The sequence below is a fragment of the Salvelinus alpinus genome, chromosome 7 (genome assembly GCF_045679555.1).
Source record: "Salvelinus alpinus chromosome 7, SLU_Salpinus.1, whole genome shotgun sequence".
In the NCBI taxonomy this organism is placed as follows: domain Eukaryota; kingdom Metazoa; phylum Chordata; class Actinopteri; order Salmoniformes; family Salmonidae; genus Salvelinus; species Salvelinus alpinus.
In genome coordinates this window covers 12,436,828-12,461,747 of record NC_092092.1, presented here as the reverse complement: position 1 = coordinate 12,461,747, position 24,920 = coordinate 12,436,828, and the positions used below count along the sequence as shown (strand labels likewise).

Sequence of the window (24,920 nt, the reverse complement as noted above, 5' to 3'; positions counted from 1 at the left end):
CGTTCTGAAGACAAATGAATTGTATGCCGAGATGTCCAAGATGTTGAAAAATATCACAAGTGGCCATTGTAGGGTTCTTCTTTTGCAGCTGTAGCCAGTCACCAGCTTGTCTAAATTGTCCACCACTCCTTTTGTGGCATTGTAATCCATTATGATTTCTGGTTTTTGATGTTCCTGGCCACAGATTCTCCCATCCCTATGCAGCGTACTCACGAGTACCACATTTTTGCCTTTCTTTGGCATGTAGGACACTAGGGACGTGTCAGCCGTGAACACAAACTTAGAGGAATTGATAGGCCCGTGTATACAACAGCTGAGCTGGGAGCTCTGGCTTGTTTTTTTGTACTGTTCCTACCATTCCAGAGACATTGTTGCATGGAAAAGTTCTCTGCCAGTTTCTGCATCCCGAAGAGATTCTGTGGATTCCCCATTGGATCTGAAAACACCAGTAAGGATAAGAACCCCAAAGTGAGTTTGGTCCATCTCCTTCCATCTCTCTCGAAAAACACACCTTCCCTCCAAATTAGTGCAGTCCAGAATGATGTTCTGGATGGTGTCTGGGATGAACAGTTCAAAAGAAGACTTTATATCCTGCACATGAGCAATCGCCATCTGCGTCGGCTCTGGTTGCATCCTTATCACATTGGCAGCCATGCGGGATGGTTCATTCCTTGGGAAAGAAGACCACTCAATTTCACAATTTTCGACATCCATATTTCTCCTCCTGCAGGCTGCTGTTGAGCTGGTTGCTGACGGGCTAGTCCTGGGGCTGGATGAGGGTTAATCTCATCCTCTTCTTCCAACTCACTGTCAGACTCCGAATTGACAGAGACATGATCCTCATATTTGGAAAATTCTTCATCTTTCAAAATGGAAGACGCTCCTTTCACACTAGCTTCTCTCTCTGCAAAAATTATTTCGAAGGCCCTCAAAGCAGAGATTATTTTTGCCATACTGATTGATTGTGGTAAGGAGCCACACATGCAAAGCTATTTATTTGTTTTGTCCCTCCACCAATTTGCACCTGGCTGGGCTAGAGTGTGGGAAAATAGATTATTTTCTACAATGTATCGAAATAATGTACCGAAACAATGTATTGCAATAAAATTGTGCAGGTTCCCACACTGCAAAGGGTAAAGAGTGCGAGGAAAGTGGGAGACGGGTTATTGGTGCTATTTTGAAACAACAGGCCCAGGGAGGAGGAAGACAGAGTGAAGGCACATAGCAAACCTTTTTGTTTCATTTTTACTTGTTTTCACCTACACACACACTTTTCCACACTTTTATTACTGCCGGGTCCAGTGGACCTGAACACCAGATATGTAAAATAAATGTGTAGTGGGGTGCACAGTGTGCACTCAATTAAAATGTGTTATTTTACATGTTCTTCACAGAAAATTAGCCAAGGCCAATGAGTCTCAGGTTGAATAAATAATTGTTTCATTTTTCTTTTAGTAAACATTGAAAATGGGTCCCACAGACCCGAACACCACACAAGGGTTAAGAATGATGGAGGCCACTGTGTTCTCGGGGACCTTCAATGCTGCAGAAATGTTTTGGTACCCTTCCCCAGATCTGTGCCTCGACACAATCTTGTCTCGGAGCTCTACGGACAATTTCTTCGACCTCATGGCTTGGTTTTTACTCTGAAATGCACTGTCAACTGTGGGACCTTATAAAGACAGGTGTGTGCCTTTCCAAATCATGTCCAATCAATTGAATTGACCACAAATGGACTCCAATCAAGTTGTAGAAACATCTCAAGGATGATCAATGGAAACAGGATTCACCTGAGCTCGATTTCGAGTCTCATAGCAAAAGGTCTGAAAACTTATGTAAATAAGGTATTTATTTTTTATTTTTAATAAATCTGCTAAAAGAATATATTAAAATAAAACAGTTTTCACTCAGTTATTACGGGGTATAGATTGATGAGGGAAAAAATATTTTTATCCATTTTAGAATACGGCTGTAACGTAACAAAATGTGGAAAAAGTCAAGGTATCTGAATACCTTCCGAATGCACTGTATGTTTAAACCTTTCTCATGGTGGTTGTCTTGATGGATCCAAAATCACATGACATAGAGCATTACTTTTCTGTCCTTGCATTTATGGCAGTATAAGTTGTCATTATATCATATACTAATAATTAATCAGTTAAATTAGACATTGAACTTGAACGTCAGAAAGGTTGTGTAACTACGTAACATTTCAAACCAATTTCATGGGCACACAAATCCAAAATAATGTATGCATTGCCAAATTGAGTGCTTCTAACCAAAAGAGTCACCTTACCTTGATACTTAAAACTTAATTCGATACTGTCATTAATGTGGTTCTTCAATAATTATGCATAACACATGTTGGATGCACATTTGGTGTCCAGCTGATTAGTTACGCCCTGATATTTTCACACTTCATCATCTGATCCAGGAAGGAATTCTCAGAATGACAGTCAAGTGGTGAACAGCTGTTGTGATAGGATACAACAACAGCCCAAGTGCTGGAAAAAAATGTGTTTGTGAGGCATGTCCAGCATATTTTGGAGTCTCATTAGTTATGCCGGTGAAGACAGTTGTGCCTGGTAGTTGTGCTCGGGTCAGCTTTTTGTTCACCCCCACCTGCCTGCAATGTCTAGTAAACCATCCTAATAATCCATCCTCAATCGCCTGTCACGTTCTGACTTTAGATTCTTTTTTATGTCTTTATTTTAGTTGGTCAGGGCGTGAGTTGGGGTGGGCATTCTATGTTGTTTTTCTATGTTTTGTTCTGTTGTTATATTTCTATGTGTTTGGCCTAGTATGGTTCTCAATCAGAGGCAGGTGTCAGTCGTTGTCTCTGTTTGGGAGCCATATTTAGGTAGCCTGTTTTCTATTGTGTTTTGTGGGTGATTGTTTCCTGTGTTCGTACCATACGGTACTGTTTCGGTTTTAATTTATTCTCTTGTTCTTTTGTATTTTGTATTCATTCTCGATTAAATAATATTATGGATACGTACCACGCTGCATTTTGGTCCTCCTCTCCTTCCACCAACGAAAGCCGTTACATCGCCAGACTATACAGTGCATTCGGAAAGCATTCAGACCCCTTCACTTTTTCCACATTTTCTTACGTAACAACCTTATTCTAAAATTATTTTTTTTTTAACTCATCAATCTACACATAATACCGCATAGTGACAAAGCGAAAACAGGTTTTTAGAAATGTTAGCAAATTTATAAAACAGAAATAAAACAGAAATACCTTTTTTACATAAGTATTCAGACCCTTTGCTATGAGACTTGAATTTGAGCTCAGGTGCATCCTGTTTTCATTGATCATCCTTGAGTTGTTTCTACAACTTGATTGGAGTCCACCTGTGGTCAATTCTATTGATTGGACATGATTTGGAAAGGCACACACCTCTCTATGTAAGGTTGACAGTGCAGTTGACAGAACATGTCAGAGCAAAAACCAAGTCATGAGTTCGACATTGAAGGCCCCCAAGAACACAGTGGACTCCATCATTCTTAAATGGAAGAAGTTTGGAACCATCAAGACTCTTCCTAGAGCTGTCCGTCAGGCCAAATTGAGCAATCGGGGAGAAGGGTCTTGGTCAGGGAGGTGACCAAGAACCCGCTGGTCCCTCTGACAGAGCTCCAGAGTTCCTCTGTGGAGATGGGAGAACCTTCCAGAAGGACAATCATCTCTGCAGCACTCCACCAATCAGGGCTTTATGGTAGAGTGGCCAGACGGAAGCCACTCCTCAGTAAAAGGCACATGACAGCCCACTTTGAATTTGTCAAAAGGCACCTAATGGACTCTCAGACCATGAGAAACAAGATTCTCTGGTCTGATGAAACCAAGATTGAATTGTTTGGCCTTAATTCCAAGCGTCACGTCTGGAGGAAACCTGGCATCATCCCTACTGTGAAGCATGGTTGTGGCAGCATCGTGCTGTGGGGATGTTTTTCAGCGGCAGGGACTGGGAGACTGGTCAGGATCTAGGGAAAGATGAACGGAGCAAAGTACAGAGAGATCCTTGATGAAAACCTGCTCAAGGAGCTCAGACTGGGATGACCCTAAGCACACAGACAAGACAAACTAGGAGTGGCTTCGGGACAAGTCTCTGAATGTCCTTGAGTTGCCCAGCCAAAGCCCGGACTTGCATCCGATTGAACATCTCTGGAGAGACCTGAAAATATCTGTGCAGTGACCCTCCCCATCCAACCTGACAGAGCTTGGGAGGATCTGCAGAGAAGAATGGAAGCGACTCCCCAAATACAGGTGTGCCAAGCTCATAGGGTCATTCACAAAAAATTCTAAAAAATGTTTTTTGCTTTGTCATTATGGGGTATTGTGTGTAGATTTATGAGGGGAAAAAACAACTTAACCAATTTTAGAATAAGGCTGTAACGTAACAAAATGTGTAAATGCCCGCACCCAACCCTAACCCGATAATATATAAAAATGTGCTATAGTCTACGGTCAAAGATAGAAAATGAGCTATAGACTACTGTCAAAGACGGCAGAACAATTTTTTGAGAGGGGGTGCAGGATTTGTTTTGCCTGATTTAGATATGTTTCTGCTCATAATTTCCAACATTTTCATAGGCTATTTGTTAGTCAACTTGTCTATAATTAGATAGATGTACCTTCTCTTCTGTCATATGTTGCCCTAGAAGATTAAATAAACCCTTCCTCAACAGAATAATGTCATAGACTGATAGAATGAATGTTTCAATCTAGTTGACATCTGTAAAGTTTTCGCTGTCATCTTTCGCGAAGCAAAGACTTTTATGGACTGGGAGAAAATACAATAATGCAATTTATTATAATTTTTTAACTGGAAAGATTTTATGTGCAAAATGTTCAAGTGACATCAGATTGATCGGCTCTAAGGTAAAAGAAAGCTGTGGAAACAACCCAATGTATTTGTGATAAGATTTCAGTTCGGATTCGATCCATATTTGATGCGGTTGAAGTACTATCAGTTTTTATGATGCTTTTATGTTGAAGACTGCACCTCTAAAGATGGTATCTAACTGAGCATTGCATTCTCTCAATATGCAGAAAGAGAGAAATCATATTTCTCCACTCCTGTTCCCAAGACCAAATTTTGCCTACATTTGGTGTATTGTTTTACTGCAATAAATGCTTAATTCTACAGGAGTTATTATTAAGGCTGTGAGAGCTTATAAACCTACAGTCAGACTCCATATTTCAGTTTCCACTTAACACATCTAAACAGTAGGCTACAGTTAGTTCCCTTGACCTGCCATAGGCCTATTTAAAGTACCGTCTTGTGACTGTCAAATATGTATATAGCGCCTCACAATCATCACACATCACATATCCTGCTATCCTCCTCTTTTACCACTTCACCAAATCCCTTCTCTTTATTTTCAACTCTCCTTTAACCACTTTTGTTTTATTGAATTCAACTTCGACAATGTCATTTTTTCCCTCTGTGGATTGACGTGAACTTTTTCTGCCCCTTCCCAAAAGCATTACTTGGCAATTAGCTGTGTAGGCTATTTGTTGTGCATACAGTTAAGCCCTAAAGCTTAGGCTTATGCACTAATACCAAACCTCAATGTAGCCGATAGATATAAATTGCACAATAATTATCCATTTAAGGATTTTTAAGGTATTGTTTTCTCTTTATTCAACCAGCCACACAATATTTAATGACCCTAAATCCGTACACCCCGCGGATATCACCCAGGGGACAGTGGGTTATGATTCGACCCGCACATCACTAGTGCCTGGATCCATGTTGGATCCAATATCCCTAGCGAATTTGTGTTGATCATCTGTTGTTGTCTGCTTGATTAATAGCAGGATCTTGATAGATTTAACAGAGAAAGCATCAAGGTAATGAGTTCATGTTTTCATATGTTTTTGTACAATTGAGTAGGATAGACTATTGCGCAACACCCAACACTCTTCCTATTAATTATTCTGGATATAATGACAACAAATTACATAGCCTAGTGGTCTTATTCACAACATGATCTGGTAATGATATAACATGACAAATACATTTTGTTTTCCATGTTACACATGCAATTTTAGACAATACAAGGGGCTTGAAGTAGATTACTTGATCTTGAATTTGGAGCTCAGAAATTCAAGTACTGGAATAGGCCTACCTTGAAAATCTAATATTTCCTAAATTTGGTGCTTGAAAAGACCTTGTAATTATTGCAACCAATTTATAAGTTCTCCTGCTCCCTTATAATTATCTGTGATTTCATTTTTGATCTGTTGTTGTGAGAGATGTGCCACTTTAGTTTGTTTCCTGTCACTTCATTTGAAGAATGGCGTTTTGCTACTCTGTTGCAGTGAATCCACATGCGGTTATCAGACCAAAATGTAAATGTTATTATGAGGAAGACATCTGTTGGCTTCAACTTGGCTTTCCATGCAAATCCTTCCATTAAAAAAGGAACCCATTTTTTGCTCACTTTCTCATTATAAAAACAGTGATGGTGAGATTCAAATAGTGAGATTAATGCTGCTGCTATTCCTGGCTTTATTATGTGTGCCTGCGTCAGCCACATAGGCTACAGAAAAATCTGCATCCATCCAATCTATTTAGTCAGACAATGTTCACATTATTCTCTCATATTGTAGAATGTAATAATAATTTGAAATTCAACGCATTGGCAAAGCCCAAAAAAATGCACCATTATTAAAGTGATAATGGCCTACTTGTTTGACACTTGTTGCATGCTTTTTGAGGTGGAGGGGTTTTATATTAGGCTCTATATCTACAATTATATAAATGACACAATGGTATAACATTGAGGTCCTTGAAAAGTACAATTAAGTGCTTGAAAGAGTCCTTGAAAGTCCTTGAATTTGACTTGTCAATGTCCGTATGAACCCTGCTTAAAAGGATGTTGTTGTATAGGTGGAATTATGGGCCAGTTTGCATGTATTCACTTTAATTACTCTAAGTACATGTGGAACTGCATGAAAATCCTTTTTATTTTTGATTCAAACCATTTTGAAATGTTGATGCCAATGTCACACATTGGCCTCATTATTTATAGAAAGACACAAATCTGCAACAACCTGCAGATACATAATCTCGTTTTTTTCCTCTGGGGTAAATACCACTTACTGAGATGATAGTGTGTGTCCCTGCAGTATCTACAGTATCTCTATTTCTAGTACTTCTCTGGTAACATGAGACAAGCTTATGCTAATTCTAAAGGGAGGAAATCAAAACAGCATGACAATGTACCCTATCTCAAAACCTATGGGCAGCCACACAAACAGCTATTCATGCTTTGTGCTAATAATAATGACTACACGCCAGGGGATTCTAGGGTGTCTTGTTTGGTTTTGACGAATACTCTGCAATGAAAGCCATTTTTAATTCCAAACAAGTTGCATTATTTATGCTTAAAGTCTTAGGGAAGCATTTTGAAATGCTACTCTCCGAGGCTGACTAATTGGATGTGTGTAGCGTAGATATTTAGAGGTCAGCTGTCGGCCCACATGTTATATCTACAGTTGAAGTCGGAAGTTTACATACTCTTAGGTTGGAGTCATGAAAGTAGTTTTTCAACCACTCCACAAATGTCTTGTTAACAAACTATAGTTTGGCAAGTCAGTTAGGACATCTACTTTGTGCATGACCCAAGTAATTTTTCCAACAATTGTTTACAGACAGATTATTTCACTTATAATTCACTGTATCACAAATCCAGTGGTTCAGAAGTTTACATATACTAAGTTGACTGTGCCTTTAAACAGCTTGGAAAATTCCAGAAAATGATGTCATGGCTTTAGAAGCTTCTGATAGGCTAATTGACATCATTTGAGTCAATTGGAGGTGTACCTGTGGATGTATTTCAAGGCCGATCTTCAAACTCAGTGCCTCTTTGCTTGACATCATGGGAAAATCGAAAGAAATCAGCCAAGACCTAAGAAAAAAAATTGTAGACCACAAGTCTGGTTCATCCTTGGGAGCAATTTTCAAATGCCTGAAGGTACCACGTTCATCTGTACAAACAATAGTACGCAAGTATAAACACCATGGGACCATGGGACAAAGCCGTCATACCGCTCAGGAAGGAGACGCGTTCTGTCTCCTAGAGATGGATGTACTTTGGTGTGAAAAGTGCAAATCAATCCCAAAACAGCAAAGGACCTTGTGAAGATGCTGGAGGAAACAGGTACAAAAGTATCTATATCCACAGTAAAACGAGTCCTATATCGACATGCAAGGAAGGAAGCAAGGAAGAAGCCACTGCTCCAAAACCGCCATAAAAAAGCCAGACTACTGTTTGCAACTGCACATGGGGACAAAGATTGTACTTTCTGGAGAAATGTCCTCTGGTCTGATGAAACAAAAATAGAACTGTTTGGCCATAATGACCATCGTTATGTTTTGGAGGAAAAAGGGGGATGCTTGCAAGCCAAAGAACACCATCCCAACCGTGAAGCAACGGGGTGGCAGCATCATGTTGTGGGGGTACTTTGCTGCAGGAGGGACTAGTGCACTTCACAAAATAGATGGCATCATGAAGAAAGAAAATTATGTGGATATATTGAAGCAACATCTCAAGACATCAGTCAGGAGGTAAAGCTTGCTTAAAAATGGATCTTCCAAATGGACAATGACCCCAAGCATACTTCCAAAGTTGTGGCAAAATGGCTTAAGGACAACAAAGTCAAGGTATTGGAGTGGCCATCACAAAGCCCTGACCTCAATCCTGTAGAAAATCTGTGGGCAGATCTGAAAAATCGTGTGCGAGCAAAGAGGCCTACACTCCTGACTCAGTTTCACCAGCTCTGTCAGGAGGAATAGGCCAAAATTCACACAACTTATTGTGGGAAGCTTGTGGAAGGCTACCCGAAACGTTTGCCCCATGTTAAACAATTTAAAGGCAATGCTACTGTCAGGACCCGGTGAGAGAAACAGTCACTAATAGTCGGCAGAACCCAGAAGATGAGGCAGACTCAGCAGTACTAGAAATGGTGGTTTAATAAAAGGACAAGATCTTCAGGCAAAGAATATAAATCCACCACGTCCAAAAATAAAGCCAAGAGGCACAAAATGGATATCCTCCAAAATACAAAGAAACTCCACAAAGTGGTAAAAACAGCAGGGAAAAACAACCCTCAAAAGACTACTCAAAAATACACAAGCACTAAACCAGAGAACCTCTGGAAAATCCAATAAGAGAAATATGTTCACAACAAGGCTGGGGCTGGGTGCTAACATACAAACACTGAGCAAAGAACTGAGGAACACACAGGGTTTAAATACTAACAAGGGAACGACACACAGGTGCAAACAATAATTAGAGCAAGGAAAAAACAAAAGGTACAAAAAAGGTGCAATGGGGACATCTAGTGACCAAAACCTGAACAGTCCTGGCCAAAACCTGACAGCTACCAAATACTAATTGAGTGCATGTAAACTTCTTACCCACTGGGAATGTGATGAAAGAAATAAAAGCTGAAATAAATCATTCTCTCTACTTTTATTCTGACATTTCACATTCTTAAAAGAAAGTGGTGATCCTAACTGACCTAAGACAGGGAATTTTTACTCGGATGAAATGTCAGGAATTGTTAAACTGAGTTTAAATATATTTGGCTAAGGTGTATGTACATTTCCGACTTCAACCATATGTATGAAGTCTTACTACAGTTGTAGGATCTTAATTTAAGCCAGTTTGCTACATCAGGAATATCATCCTGAGGCAACAGGAAATTTGAATTATTATGTGGATTATAATTAATTAACATTTTTGGAGTGTTTGATACATTTTTTTGTATGGGAAAATCAACACTGACATTTCAAAGTGGAAATATGAAACTTCAGAAGCCTTTTTATACCTCTAATACACTTCAAGTTCTCCAGCAACAGGTTAATCAAATTTAGATCCTGCATCTGTATTTTCCTTTATGTCATACTTTCCAATAAACTCCTCTCTCCTTTCAATGATTGTTTATAATGGTACGACAAGCATTTTCTATAATGAGCGAACAATACAAATTGTGTTCAAATCAAGAGCTCAATTAATTTGTTGTTTTAAGTTCATTGTTTTAGGTTAAGCATTGCATTTTCTTGTTTCCCAAGGTAAGCCACTTTTTTCTGATTTTTAATACATTCCAACTATAGTGAAACTCTTGAGTATTGTGTAAGGAAGTGATTCCAGAGTTTCATAACTATTCCTACAAGTAGTCACAGTGCCAGCTGAGAATCCTGAACGAAATGGGTCTCTGGCAAGTGGTACTTGAGTAGCTACTACTGAAACTGGATCATATAAGATTCTTTTGAACTAAGAAAAAAGAGTATTCACTCTATTGGTATGTGTTTCTATGAGTACAGTACAGTACAGTAGGCAACATCAAATGTACATCTCTGCATTCCTCAGAAACGTATGGCTTTTTTCTGATAAAGAAAATCCCTGGCTGTCAGATGAGAACTTGCAGTAGTATTTCCACAGTTCTCAGATGTACTTTGACATTATGTTTGACTGAATGCTTGTCATATCAGTGCTACTGTATGCACCAGTTTAATTACACTCTTTTATGGTGCCATAATTGTAGCTATTCACCTAGCTGTCAATTGTTAATTTTTGTAACTTACTTGTGGAAGTTGATTATTTTGTAATCAAAATAATTGTGCAATTGTATAAGTGTAAGTGTATTTAATCAGTTTTAATAGTTACTTTAATTAGCTGGATTAATTCGTTACATTTATAAAATGTTAGAGGGTTGTCTTTTTATTTAGCTCATTCCTGTAATGTTGCATATCAGATCACCAGTTATCCATGTCATACAGTCATATTTGTTTGCGCCGTTGTCTACCTACAGTGCCTTGCAATAGTATTCACCCCGTTGGAATATTTCCTATTTTGTTGCATTACAACTTGTAATTTAAATAGATTTTTATTTGGATTTCATGTAATGGACATAAACAAAATAGTCCAAATTGATGAAGTGAAATTAAAAAAATAACTTGTTTAAAAAAAATCTAAATCTAAAAATTAAAACGGAAATGTCGCATATGTATTCACCCCCTTTGCTATGAAGCCCCTAAATAAGATCTGGTGCAACCAATTACCTTCAGAAGTCACATAATTAGTTAAAGTCCACCTGTGTGCAATCTAAGTGTCACATGATTTGTCACATTATTTTGTCACATGATCTCAGGATATATACCTGTTCTGAAAGGCCCCAGAGTCTGCAACACCACTAAGCAAGGGGCACCACCAAGCAAGCGGCACCATGAAGACCAAGGAGCTCTCCAAACAGGTCAGGGACAAAGTTGTGGAGAAGTACAGATCAGGGTTGGGTTATGAAAATAAATATCTAAAACTTTGAACATCCCACGGAGCACCATTAAATCCATTATAAAAAAGTGCAAAGGATATGGCACCACAACAAACCTGCCAAGAGAGGGCCATCCACCAAAACTCACGGACCAGGCAAGGTGGGCATTAATCAGAGAGGCAACAAAGAGACCAAAGATAACCCTCAAGGAGCTGCAAAGCTCCACAGCGGAGATTGGATTATCTGTCCATAGGACCACTAAGCCGTGCACTCCACAGAGCTGGGCTTTACAGAAAAGTGGCCAGAAAAAAGCCATTGCTTAAAAACAAAATAAGCAAAAACTTTGGTGTTTGCCAAAAGGCATGTGGGAGACTCCCCAAACATATGGAAGAAGGTACTCTGTTTAGATGAGACCAACATTTAACTTTTTGGTCATCATGGAAAACGCTATGTCTGGCGCAAACCCAACACCTCTCATCACCCAGAGAACACCATCCTCACAGTGAAGCATGGTGGTGGCAGCATCATGCTGTGGGTATGTTTATTATCAGCAAGGACTGGGAAACTGGTCAAAATTGAAGGAATGATGGATGGCGCTAATTACAGGGAAATTCTTGAGGGAAACCTGTTTCAGTCTTCCAGAAATTTGACTGGGATGGACGTTCAATCTTCCAGCAGGACAATGACCCTAAGCATACTGCTAAAGCAACACTCGAGTGGTTTAAGGGGAAACGTTTAAATGTCTTGGAATGGCCTAGTCAAAGCCCAGACCTCAATCCAATTGAAAATATGTGGTATGACTTAAATATTGCTGTACACCAGCGGAACCCATCCAACTTGAAGGAGCTGGAGCAGTTTTGCCTTGAAGAACTTTCAAAAATCCCAGTGGCTAGATGTGCCAAGCTTATAGAGACATACCCCAAGAGACTTGCAGCTGTAATTGCTGCAAAAGGTGGCTCTAAAAAGTATAGACTGTGCGGGGGTGAATAGTTATGCACTGTCAAGTTTTCAGTTTTTTTGTCTTATTTCTTGTTTCATGTTTTGTAAATCAAATGATACAAACCCCCCAAAAATCTATTTTAATTCCAGGTTGTAAGGCAACAAAATAGGAAAAATGCCATGGGGGTGAATAGTTTTGCAAGCCACTACATGAGACCTATTCATTTTTGCCTTCAACTATCTTCAACTTCAGCTGCACTCAAGACCAGCCATATCCTTAAAGTCAAGACTTAAAAGCTCGTCCTGAAAACTTGTCATTTGTAAAAGGATTCTGCTGTACTCATATTGAACCACTTCAAAAAAAAAATGACATTCATGTTGAAAGACAGGCCCCAGCTTTTAAAACAACAGAGCATTTTGCTCATCGGATTGTCATAAAAGGAAAGTTAAAGCTTTCAGACAAAATACAGAAAGATGTCACCCAGTTCTTCCTCTATTCACGAGAGGAATCACCTGAAAGGCTTTCAACTGTCTGTTTGAGCACAGACCTAGACCAACCACTTAAATAAAGACACATATTGACTCACTAATTGAAATGGTGATTACTGTACTTTGAACAAACAATGACCAATCTGAGAAAGGAGGTACAATTTCGAACCATCCAGCATCCGTTCTAATTAAATTCCCTTTCCTTGTACAATTCAAATTCCAGGTCAGTCTTTGAATTCAGAGATACAGTAATTAAATTCCTCTTAATTCCAATGTTAGGTACATTCCCAAAAAGTAATACTCAATTCAATATTTCCCCCCAAAATTTCACAAATTCCAATTTGATTGCAATTCATTCAGGCCTTCAGGCTTATCATGTCACTGTTCAGGCAGCTTACTGTAACATTAGAAATATGAGTTAAATGATTTAAAACAAATCCTGTAGTCCATGTTTGATACTAAGTGCATTAATTCTATTAATTGGGAAGTGTACGAATATTGAATTCCAAAGATGAAAGTTTTTACAATTTAAATTCCAATTCAAACAGTCTAATTCCAATTCCATAACTTGATGATTGTTGATATTCAAATGAAATTCAATGTGAATTCTCCACCTCATGAGTGAATTCTAGAATTGTATTGGAACTTCAAATTAATTTGGAATTGACCCCAACCCTGCTATCCATTTTAGTTGGAAAAATAAAGATTTTTCAGTGCCAATTGCCATTGTTGTTAGATGTACAGTTGAAGTCGGAAGTTTACATACACCTTAGCCAAATACATTTAAAGTCAGTTTTTCACAATTCCTGACATTTAATCCTAGTAAAAATCCCCAGTCAGATCAGTTAGATCACCACTTTATTTTAAGAATATTTAATGTCAGAATAATAGTAGAGAGAATGATTTATTTCAGCATGTATTTATTTCATCACATTCCCAGTGGGTCAGAAGTTAACATACACTCAATTAGTATTTGGTAGCATTGCCTTTAAATTGTTTAACTTGGGTCAAACACCTCGGGTAGCCTTCCACAAGCTTCCCACAATAAGTTGGGGGAATTTTGGCCCATTCCTCCTGACAGGGCTGGTGTAACTGAGTCAGGTTTGCAGGCCTCCTTGCTCACACGCTTTTTCAGTTATGCCCACAAATTCTATAGGATTCAGGTCCGGGCTTTGTTATGGCCACTCCAATACCTTGACTTTGTTGTCCTTAAGCCATTTTGCCACAACTTTGGAAGTATGCTTGGGGTCATTGTCCATTTGGAGACCCATTTGCAACCAAGCTTTAACTTCCTGACTGATGTCTTGAAATGTTGCTTCAATATATCCACATAATTTTCCTACCTCATGATGCCATCTATTTTGTGAAGTGCACCAGTCCCTCCTGCAGCAAAGCACCCCCACAACATGGTGCTGCCACTCCTGTGCTTCACGGTTGGGATGGTGTTATTTGGCTTGCAAGCCTTCCCCTTTTTCCTCCAAAACATAACGAAGGTCATTATGGCCAAACAGTTTTATTTTTGTTTCATCAGACCAGAGGACATTTCTCCAGAAAGTATGATCTTTGTCCCCATGTGCAGTTGCAAACAGTAGTCTGGCTTTTTATGGTGGTTTTGGAGCAGTGGCTTCTTCCTTGCTGAGCGGCCTTTCAGGCTATGTCGATATAGGACTCGTTTTACTGTGGATATAGATAGTTTTGAACCTGTTTCCTCCAGCGTCTTCACAAGGTCCTTTGCTGTTGTTCTGGGATTGATTTGCACTTTTCACACCAAAGTACGTTCTTCTCTAGGAGACAGAACGCGTCTCCTTCCTGAGCGGTATGATGGCTGTGTGGTCCCATGGTGATTATACTTACGTACTATTGTTTGTAAAGATGAACGTGGTACCTTCAGGCGTTTACAAATTGCTCCCAATGATGAACCAGACTTGTGGAGGTCTACAATTTTTTTTCTTAGGTCTTGGCTGATTTCTTTTGATTTTCCCATCATTTCAAGCAAAAAGGCACTGAGTTTGAAGGTAGGCCTTGAAATACATCCACAGGTACACCTCCAATTGACTCAAATGATGTCAATTAGCCTGACAGAAGCTTCTAAAGCCATGACATCATTTTCTGGAATTTTCCAAGCTGTTTAAAGGCACAGTCAACTTAGTATATGTAAACTTCTGACCCACTAGAATTGGGATACAGTGAATTATAAGTGAAATAATCTGTCTGTAAACAATTTTTGGTAAAATGACTTGTGTCATGCACAAAGTAGATGTCCTAACTGACTTGCCAAACTATAGTTTGTTAACAAGAAATTTGTGGAGTGGTTGAAAAATGAGTTTTAATGACTCCAACTTAAGTGTATGTTCTTTGCACATGATCTGTGGTGAAATAGTGTGTTATAGTGGTTTCAGATAGGCCTTTAGAGGCATTATTCTTTCTCATATGTGCTCTACCTGTGTAGAATACAGGTGATCATTTGAGGAGTTTATTATGTCATTGCCAACCCTACAGTAGCTCTATACTGATATTCTTTCTCATTAATGATACGTTTGCCCAACTGACTTAGCAGTAGAGACCTTCCCTTCAAGGAGGCTATGGGTTTCAAAGATATTGTGATTGCTCAAGTACATCCTCCACCTTGGAGCCAAATGAGGTTATCTATACCGTGTAACATATAGGCTGTCATGTTGTACGGTCTGGAGAAGAGGGCTGATGTGATTAGAGGAGTGCACCACACCACTAATCAAGCATCTGGGAGAATCCCTCACATCAAAGCATCTCCAGTGTTTGAATGTGTGCCAGAGCCAGTGTAATCAACATAAGAAGGTAATGTTAAGAAGGTAATGCTGGCTGTCATAATTACCGGCTTTCTGAATTTTTTTTGTAGTGGCGACCTTCAGCAATCAGGCCACTAGGAAATTTTACCTGGTGTGTTTGCATTGTTGCATATAATTGATTGACATTTGTTCTGAGTTAAAAACAAAAAAACAGTAACATGAAAATGGCCTGTTTTTTAAAAAAATTAAAAGAAAAATAGATAAATTACCTGTTTTTTGTATATAAACAACAAACTTGATATTTACATTTTCACATGTGGGTGGTTTTAAATGTGGAATGCCTGTCATTGGCCAAATGCACCACCAACCCTTCCTGTCCCTTCAAAAGAGAAGTTCATCCTTCTAACTTCATTCTATTAATCTACTATCTATTTGGTAATCTATTAATAGCTATTAATTAATATATTAATGTCAACATAAAGTGATATTTCTCCATTTCTATTAAGATTCAAGATGTATAAGAGAGGGGTTGATGGGGTGTGACATGGCGAGAGCTCCACCTTACCCTCTGATAGGCTTGGTGGAATTTTGTTCGTGTTGCTTACAGGTATCCAATCCTGTCAGATCTCCACAAGTGTCTAGGGTGTTGGTTGTGTCGGACAGGGCCTGGGTATCACAGCTACTCACTCAGAGTCCAAAAAAAGTACTAGCTGTCAAATCCTTGCTTCCTCTGTCCTTATTTCTTAAGTCGCTTTGGATAAAAGTGTCTTCTAAATGGCTTATATTATTATTTTATTTTATTTATTCCTCACCTTCCTCCCAAAACACATTGGGGTAGAGGATTGAAGGTTCCTCACCTCGTGCCTCCTCCTCCAATGTACTTTGAAAGAGAGGCGAGGAAACAAGGACAGAGGAAGCAAGGATTTGACAGCAAGTGGGTGGGTGGGTAAAATGCAATATAACCATAAAGAAAGCATGGTGATACAAAAGTCTGACTGCTTTTCTTTTTAAAGATGTTTGTGTGCGTGTGTGTGCGCGCGCATGTGTGTCTGAAAGCTTTAAATACCAAATGGGTTCAAATAGACTCCAGGGTTAATTGCTGCTCATTACTGTCATCTAGTGGAATTAAAGATGCTGCTACATACAATTCAATTTAATTAAATAGGCCTTTTTCTGAAACGTTGATTAGTACCCCCAGGACCGTTGTTTATATCCATGAAAGCACATCTCTGATTGTCAATACTGATTAGTTTTAGGTCTGCATGATATACAGTGTCATATATAGTTCCATGATATTCCCTATAATAAAATGTTATACACATGTTGGAATAAAAAACATGAGCTGGTGCACACCCAGAAAAATTATTTTGTGTGGAGCTGCTGACTAACGGTGAATAAACTATCAAAATAAAGAGAGTTTGGACACAACAATTCAATATAAAGAGAAATAATCTCCACAATATGGGCCTTTTCCTGTAATGATGACTAAATCGGGGGCCGGTCCTCAGTGCTGAAATAGCGTCAGCATCTGCTGATTACATGAACAAGGGGAACCTGATCAGTAATCCTGGATCAGCAATGCTACTCTGAAACACTTGGTGAATACAGACCTAGATCTTCCCTACATTTTAGGTGTGTGAGCAGGTACGTGGCAGGCAGGAGAAGGGTGCAGGGAGAGGAGTGCACTGCAGATTGTGTGTGTGTGTGTGTGTGTGTGTGTGTGTGTGTGTGTGTGTGTGTGTGTGTGTGTGTGTGTGTGTGTGTGTGTGTGTGTGTGTGTGTGTGTGTGTGTGTGTGTGTGTGTGTGTGTGTGTGTGTGTGTGTGTGTGTGTGTGTGTGTGTGCTGGCCTGGTCAGCCATGTGTACGTCGTCTCTCTATAGCCTCGGGCCTTTTGCTCTTAATCTGAATCTCTCAGCCTGCTTTTGCCTCTTCATTGTCACTTTGTTGAATGATGTAGTTATCTGACTCCGCCATTCACCTCCTATTCTGAGCCCATGCCCTCAACAGACAGAATAGCAACCCCAGCAGAGCTACAGTACCCCGATTGTCTGAAATGACAACTCTTCAGAAATGACATTGTTAATATGAGCATCGTAGACTATGGTTAACAAGGGAGCTAGGATATATCAGTTATCTAACCATTTACAGTAACAGCAGTTCATTAATAGGTTGATAAACATTGTCATTGTTGTGATCTTATCTTAAATATAAATGGAGAAATATCACGATCTTGTAATTAAGATACTAATTAATAGCTTTTAATAGATTGCCTAATAGATAGTAGATACATAGAATGAGGTTAGGGTGAACCTCTATTTTGAAGGCACAGGAAGTGTTGCCTGTGCATTTGGCCAATGACAAGCATTCCACCAGTGGAGGCTGCTGAGGGGAGAACAGCTCATAATAATGGCTGGAATGGAGGAAATGGAATGGTATCAAACAAATCCAACGTCGTTTCCATTGACTCCATTCCAGCCATTATTATGAGCCGTCCTCCACTCAGTAGCCTCCAACGCATTCCACATTTAACCCCACCCACTTGTGAAAATCTAAATATGACATTTGTTTTTGTTGTTGCTTTGTTTATATCCAAAAAATGAGAACATAAAACAAGCAATTTCTCATTATATATATATATTTTTTTAACTGTCCGTTTTCACGTTGCAGATTGCTCCGTTTTAACTCAGAAAACAATTGGTCAAAAAGTACATGGACCGTTAACACATAATTCAAGTTTGTAGTATCTTGTTTATAATGTAAACCAAAACCTTCAATATGATTCAGCCACAGCTTCATGGTGTAAATCCCAGTGGGTGGTTACAGCCTGACAGGCTGGCATGCAACCGGGACGTCTCACTCCCAACTTCCCCAATGCTTGAGGGAGGAAGTCAAGACATGCTGATGAGATTTAATTTATTAATAGGCAGCTGTGGGCTACAAATGATTCTTGTTAACCCTTCATGCTTCACTTGATATATCCATCATACCAACTGTACTGTGTGATATCACTTTCACTTTCTCCTTTCAGGCCCGACAATAGTTCTTGACCTGATTTTTCCTTCTCTTTTTCTCCTCAGGAAGAAGAGTTGAGGAAAAGTGGAGAGGCCAAGTATGCCCATTTGAGTAACGATCTCCACGTTTTAATTGAAGCCTTCGCTCCTCCTGGAGAGGCCTATTCCCGCATGAGCCATGCCTTGGAGGAGATTAAGAAATTCCTAGTTCCAGTAAGTTCGTTTAAACCATTTCATTTACTCTAATTGTACATTGAGATGGGTCGGTGTACCTCTGCTCTCGTGGATTCCTCTACCGGGTCTTATTTGCACTTTCAGATGTAATTGAAAGTTGCTACAAGGTTAAGCAAGTGATTAAAACAGCTCCAGACAGACTGATTGAATGTTGGAAGGTCGACACTGACACATTTTGTTACAACCCCAAATGAAATCTCTCAAGAATGACAATGTAGTACTTTTTTCACGTAACTTGCAATATTTTCTGGATGGTTGCTATATTACATTTTCTATATTGCAATGTAAATAAAGCTTTTGCTTTGCTCTGTACCCTCCCCCCCCCCCCCCCCCCATCTACCTAACAAGTGAGTTAATGTATTCCACAATTAACAAGTGTGGTATAGAGCAACTTGCAAGTCTCTGCCGACTTTGAGCCTACAGCAGTTAGCAGTAATTAATGTGCATACTGTATAGGCATGCTGAGGCTGAGCTGTAAATATGAATAAAGCTTTGCAGTGTCTGCCAGTCCCTCAGGTAGAGAGGCTGGATGAGTCTCCTCATGGCATTCCGTGTGCCTCCCCCTTCCTGCCGTAGGTTTGACATCACAGAGTATATGCTTAGCTGGATATGTTTCAGCATCGGCAGCTGCACTGATCGGGTCAAAGTACCCCCCCAGCCCAGTCAAGACTATATTTCAAATCTCCATTCTGTTCATAATGGCCACCCGACTAGAATTGCAAGTAGAAGGACACTTGTGTCTTCCCCTGAACAATGTTCCCTCTAAGCTGCAATGCAGAATTAATATCAGCCCGGGCAGAGAAGCACGAGATTGAACTTCATTCAACTTTCTAGAGTTTTCCTCGTTAGTTAATACTATCAATGATTCCCTTTACAGTAGGATGTGTGATCAAATCAACGCAATATTAGCCACTTTCAGTGCAACATACTAAAACAAAACAAACTATGCAAGACTTAGTATGCAAAACCATTCACAGATTTTGCTATAGGCAAAACACATCAGTAGGATTCTATTGCGTTGGCAGGCACGACTCAGGCCCATATGCCATAATCAATCAGAGTTGCAGTAGGCCTATATGTGGCCTGGATCTGTGCCATTAACTTTGAACTGATATCCAATTGCGATCCAATTACAATCTTGTCTCATTGCTGCAACTCCCCAACGGGCTCAGGAGAGGCGAAGGTCGAGTCATGCTCTGAAACATGACCCGCCAAACCGAGCACCTTAACACCCACCAGCTTAATCCGGAAGCAAGCTGCATGTAGGAAACACTGTTCAACTGACAACCGCAGTCAGCCTGCGGGTGCCCGGCCTGCCACAAGGAGTCGATAGAGCACAATGAGCCAAGTAAAGCCCCCCAGGTCAAACCCTCCCCTAACCTGTACAACGCTGGACCAATTTTGCACCGCCCTATGGGACTCGCGGTCACGGCCGGTTGTGACACAGCCTGGAATCGAACCCTGTAGTGACGCCTCAAGCACTGCCATGCAGTGCCTTAGACCGCTACACCACTCGGGAGGCCGTCGGAACGTGCATTTCTAGACATCTTTGAAAAGCGACTCAGGTGAAAACCTTTTTTTTGTCTTAAAGGGACAGTGTTGTATTTTGAGACAGGCTTGATAAGCTAAGTATCCAATAGGCAGAGGGTAGCATAATTTGTCTGATTCTCTGTAATAATGGTAAGGGAATAGTTATACATTTTATTTTGTAAAGTTGTTTCTTGCATCAAACAACACAACAACATTTTCAGTCACCTCCTGGATAAACAGGTTAATGTCAAGCCCTGCATGTTTTCTTTCAGAAGTCTTACATTGAACACCACACATTGGCTGCTACTGTAGGCTGAACGATAGAACCGCTATTTCCACGTTAAAATGTTATGGGATGCATTTTCTCCATTGTTTTTGATGGTAGGCCACTCTGGTAGGCCTAAATTATGATCAAATAGCCACAGGGCCTACTTAACTACTGTTAAAACTAACTTAAAGCGGGTACAGCCTCAGTGTTAACAGTAAACGTGCGCCAGAAGTTGCACAGAATTATCAAAATGTTCAAGTTTGCTCTCAGCAGACCTGAAATTTGCTCAGTGACAAAAAGAAAATAGAGGTAACATTGCCCCTGAAGTATTACAGCTTTGGCTAGGTTAGAATGAAAATATATTTGGGGGATTTATTTTTTCCCAGTCTTTTATCTCCTACATAGAGACTTGCAGTCATACAAGGTTCCAGAGCCTGATGATTAACTCGCCTAAATGCAACCTGGTTGGAGGAGGAGGATTTTTTTGTTCAAATGATGTATGGAGGAGGACCAAAGTAGCCAATCCAATGATTGGCATTTTCCTTGGCATGCCCACCCATCCTGTTATGCTCTGTATTCATCTGTCAGGTTAGAATCAATGGACTTCTTCCAAAACTTGCCTTGCAAGCAAACAAAATGTCATGGTAGTCAGACAATGTGTCATCTGGTCCAGAGGGTTTTCCCCAATAGGGGCATGTGGCATCTGTGAAAAGATCATTCACTGTGTGTGAGGAGTTGGGACGTGGACCACATACAGCCCCCTAGTACCAGGAGAGTAGTGATTCACATACTGTCCCCTAGTACCAGGAGAGTAGTGATTCACATACTGCCCCCTAGTACCAGGAGAGTAGTGATTCACATACTGTCCCCTAGTACCAGGAGAGTAGTGATTCACATACTGCCCCCTAGTACCAGGAGAGTTGTGATTCACATACTGCCCCCTAGTACCAGGAGAATTGTGATTCACATACTGTCCCCTAGTACCAGGAGAGTAGTGATTCACATACTGCCCCCTAGTACCAGGAGAGTAGTGATTCACATACTGCCCCCTAGTACCAGGAGAGTAGTGATTCACATACTGCCCCCTAGTACCAGGAAAGTAGTGATTCACATACTGCCCCCTAGTACCAGGAGAGTTGTGATTCACATACTGCCCCCTAGTACCAGGAGAGTAGTGATTCACATACTGCCCCCTAGTACCAGGAGAGTAGTGATTCACATACTGGCCCCTAGTACCAGGAGAGTAGTGATTCACATACTGCCCCCTAGTACCAGGAGAGTTGTGATTCACATACTGCCCCCTAGTACCAGGAGAGTAGTGATTCACATACTGCCCCCTAGTACCAGGAGAGTAGTGATTCACATACTGCCCCCTAGTACCAGGAGAGTAGTGATTCACATACTGCCCCCTAGTACCAGGAGAGTAGTGATTCACATACTGCCCCCTAGTACCAGGAGAGTTGTGATTCACATACTGCCCCCTAGTACCAGGAGAGTAGTGATTCACATACTGCCCCCTAGTACCAGGAGAGTAGTGATTCACATACTGCCCCCTAGTACCAGGAGAGTTGTGATTCACATACTGCCCCCTAGTACCAGGAGAGTAGTGATTCACATACTGCCCCCTAGTACCAGGAGAGTAGTGATTCACATACTGCCCCCTAGTAACAGGAGAGTAGTGATTCACATACTGCCCCCTAGTACCAGGAGAGTAGTGATACATGCAGCACAATGTGTAGCATTAAAATATACTGAACAGAAATATAAACGCACAAATTTCAATTTTACTGAGTTACAGTACATATAAGGAAATCAGTCAATTCAAATAACTGCATTAGGCCCTAATCTAGGGGCCCAGCCAATTAGTTTTTTTTTTCCACAAACGGGCTTTATTACAGATGGAAATACTCCTCAGTTCAATCAGCTCTCCGGGAGGCTGGTCTCAGACGATCCCGCAGGTGAATAAGCCGGTGTGGGGGGTCCTGGACGTACTGCCAAATTATCTAAACGACGTTGAAGGAGGCTTAAGGTAGATAAATGGACATTCAATTCTCTGGCAACAGCTCTGGTGGACATTCCTGCAGTCAGCATGCCAATTGCACGCTCCCTCAGAACTTCAGACATCTGTGGCATTTGTGTTGTATTACAAAACTGCACATGTTAGTGTCCTTTAATTGTCCCCAACACAAGGTGGACCTGTGTAAAGATCATGCTGTTTAATCAGCTTCTTGATATGCCACACCAGTCAGGTGGATGGATTACCTTGGCAAAGGATAAATGCTCACGAACAGGGATGTAAACACATTTGTGCACAAAATGAAAAATCAGCTTTTTGTGTGTATGGAACATTTTTGGTATCATTTTTTTCAGCTCATGAAACATTGGACCAACACTTTACATGTTGCGTTTATATTTTTGTTCAGTACAGCAGGTGTATCTGTACTGTCTCAGTCATCAACAGTATGGACCACAGAAGAGTTGTTAGGGAGGCGACTGGCAGTAGAGACGCTGTCGCTGGTTAACGCAGACCCCAATGTAAGAATGGTGAAATACTGTATTTCACTGCGATGTCTGATTCCCCTTCGTTTATACTGGAATATCACCCCCACTATTATCTAAAAGTGAAACAATGTCTGATTCCCCTTCGTTTATACTGGAATATTACCCCCACTATTATCTAAAAGTGAAACAATGTCTGATTCCCCTTCGTTTATACTGGAATATTACCCCCACTATTATCTAAAAGTGAAACAATGTCTGATTCCCCTTCGTTTATACTGGAATATTACCCCCACTATTATCTAAAAGTGAAACAATGTCTGATTCCCCTTCGTTTATACTGGAATATTACCCCCACTATTATCTAAAAGTGAAACAATGTCTGATTCCCCTTCGTTTATACTGGAATATTACCCCCACTATTATCTAAAAGTGAAACAATGTCTGATTCCCCTTCGTTTATACTGGAATATTACCCCCACTATTATCTAAAAGTGAAACAATGGATGAAAAATCTTCTGAATGTTTTTAAATTATATTGTTTATCAGGTATTTTGGTTGTCATATTATAGTGGGGAATTGAGCCTCTTTTTTTCTGCCAGTGTTTCATTATCTTCTCTGGAAATAGGCTTAATCACAGTGTTTTCTCCAAGTTGTTGCCTCCTGGTTCAGTTGAGAGCATTTTGCCACCAGTTTTTATCCAGAGGCTAATTAGCCTGACCATCCAACAGCCTCTATAGTGATCCCATCTGGCTAGCCATTACATCTATTCATCGCCAAATACATTTATTTTCTGAACCAATTGAACCCCATCAAGTGTTGGCTATGGGCAAACAGGTGCAAATGCAATACAATTATTTCACTTGGAGCTATTCAAGACATTACTTGCTGTTTTGCAGAGCAAAGCATTTAGGAACAGACTTTGAATTTACTTCATTCACTCGCTAGAATACCGCCATTTTGATTACGTCTGTTTGTACACAAGTCACTGTCAATCAGGTAATGCAGACATTTTACATGAAATGTATCACTGTTTAAAAGGAAAGACATGAATGAGTAAATCTCATTGACATCGCAAACTTGGTCTGTGGGACGATGTTAGTGTTTCCTTTTCAGTGTCCATAAGTGACTGAAAAACAAGTTATCTGAATTCTGTGCAGTCTCTCTGCTGTGTGCGCTGTTGTACATCCACCTACTATATAGAATACCATACCACCACCACAGGGCTCCTTTCCATACCACCACCACCACCACCACCACAGGGCTCCTTTCTATACCACCCCCACCACAGGGCTCCTTTCCATACCACCACCACAGGGCTCCTTTCCATACCACCACCACAGGGCTCCTTTCTATACCACCACCACCACAGGGCTCCTTTCCATACCACCCCCACCACACGGCTCCTTTCCATACCACCCCCACCACACGGCTCCTTTCCATACCACCACCACAGGGCTCCTTTCCATACCACCACCACAGGGCTCCTTTCCATACCACCACCACAGGGCTCCTTTCCATACCACCACCACAGGGCTCCTTTCCATACCACCACCGCAGGGCTCCTTTCCATACCACCACCACCACAGGGCTCCTTTCCATACCACCACCACAGGGCTCCTTTCTATACCACCACCACCACAGGGCTCCTTTCCATACCACCACCACGGGGCTCCTTTCCATACCACCACCACCACCACCACCACAGGGCTCCTTTCCATACCACCCCCACCACAGGGCTCCTTTCCATACCACCACCACCCCAGGTCTCCTTTCCATACCACCACCACGGGGCTCCTTTCCATACCACCACCACAGGGCTCCTTTCCATACCACCACCACCACAGGGCTCCTTTCTATACCACCACCACCACAGGGCTCCTTTCTATACCACCCC

General features: G+C 40.7%; 1 protein-coding gene across 7 annotated transcripts in view; it reads left to right on the top strand.

Annotated features, from left to right (window-relative positions):
* The window catches only part of LOC139580471 (KH domain-containing, RNA-binding, signal transduction-associated protein 2-like), a 126,934-nt gene that overhangs the window by 58,722 nt on the left and 43,292 nt on the right, over positions 1-24,920 (top strand). For all 7 annotated transcript variants that reach the window (XR_011676046.1, XR_011676045.1, XR_011676043.1 and 4 more), the window contains one exon: positions 18,559-18,705. Coding sequence is in view for 2 of the 7 variants with exons in the window: in XM_071409205.1 (XP_071265306.1) it covers positions 18,559-18,705 (147 nt within the window). In the remaining 5 variants the exon portion in view is untranslated. The remainder of the gene's footprint in view (positions 1-18,558; positions 18,706-24,920) is intronic.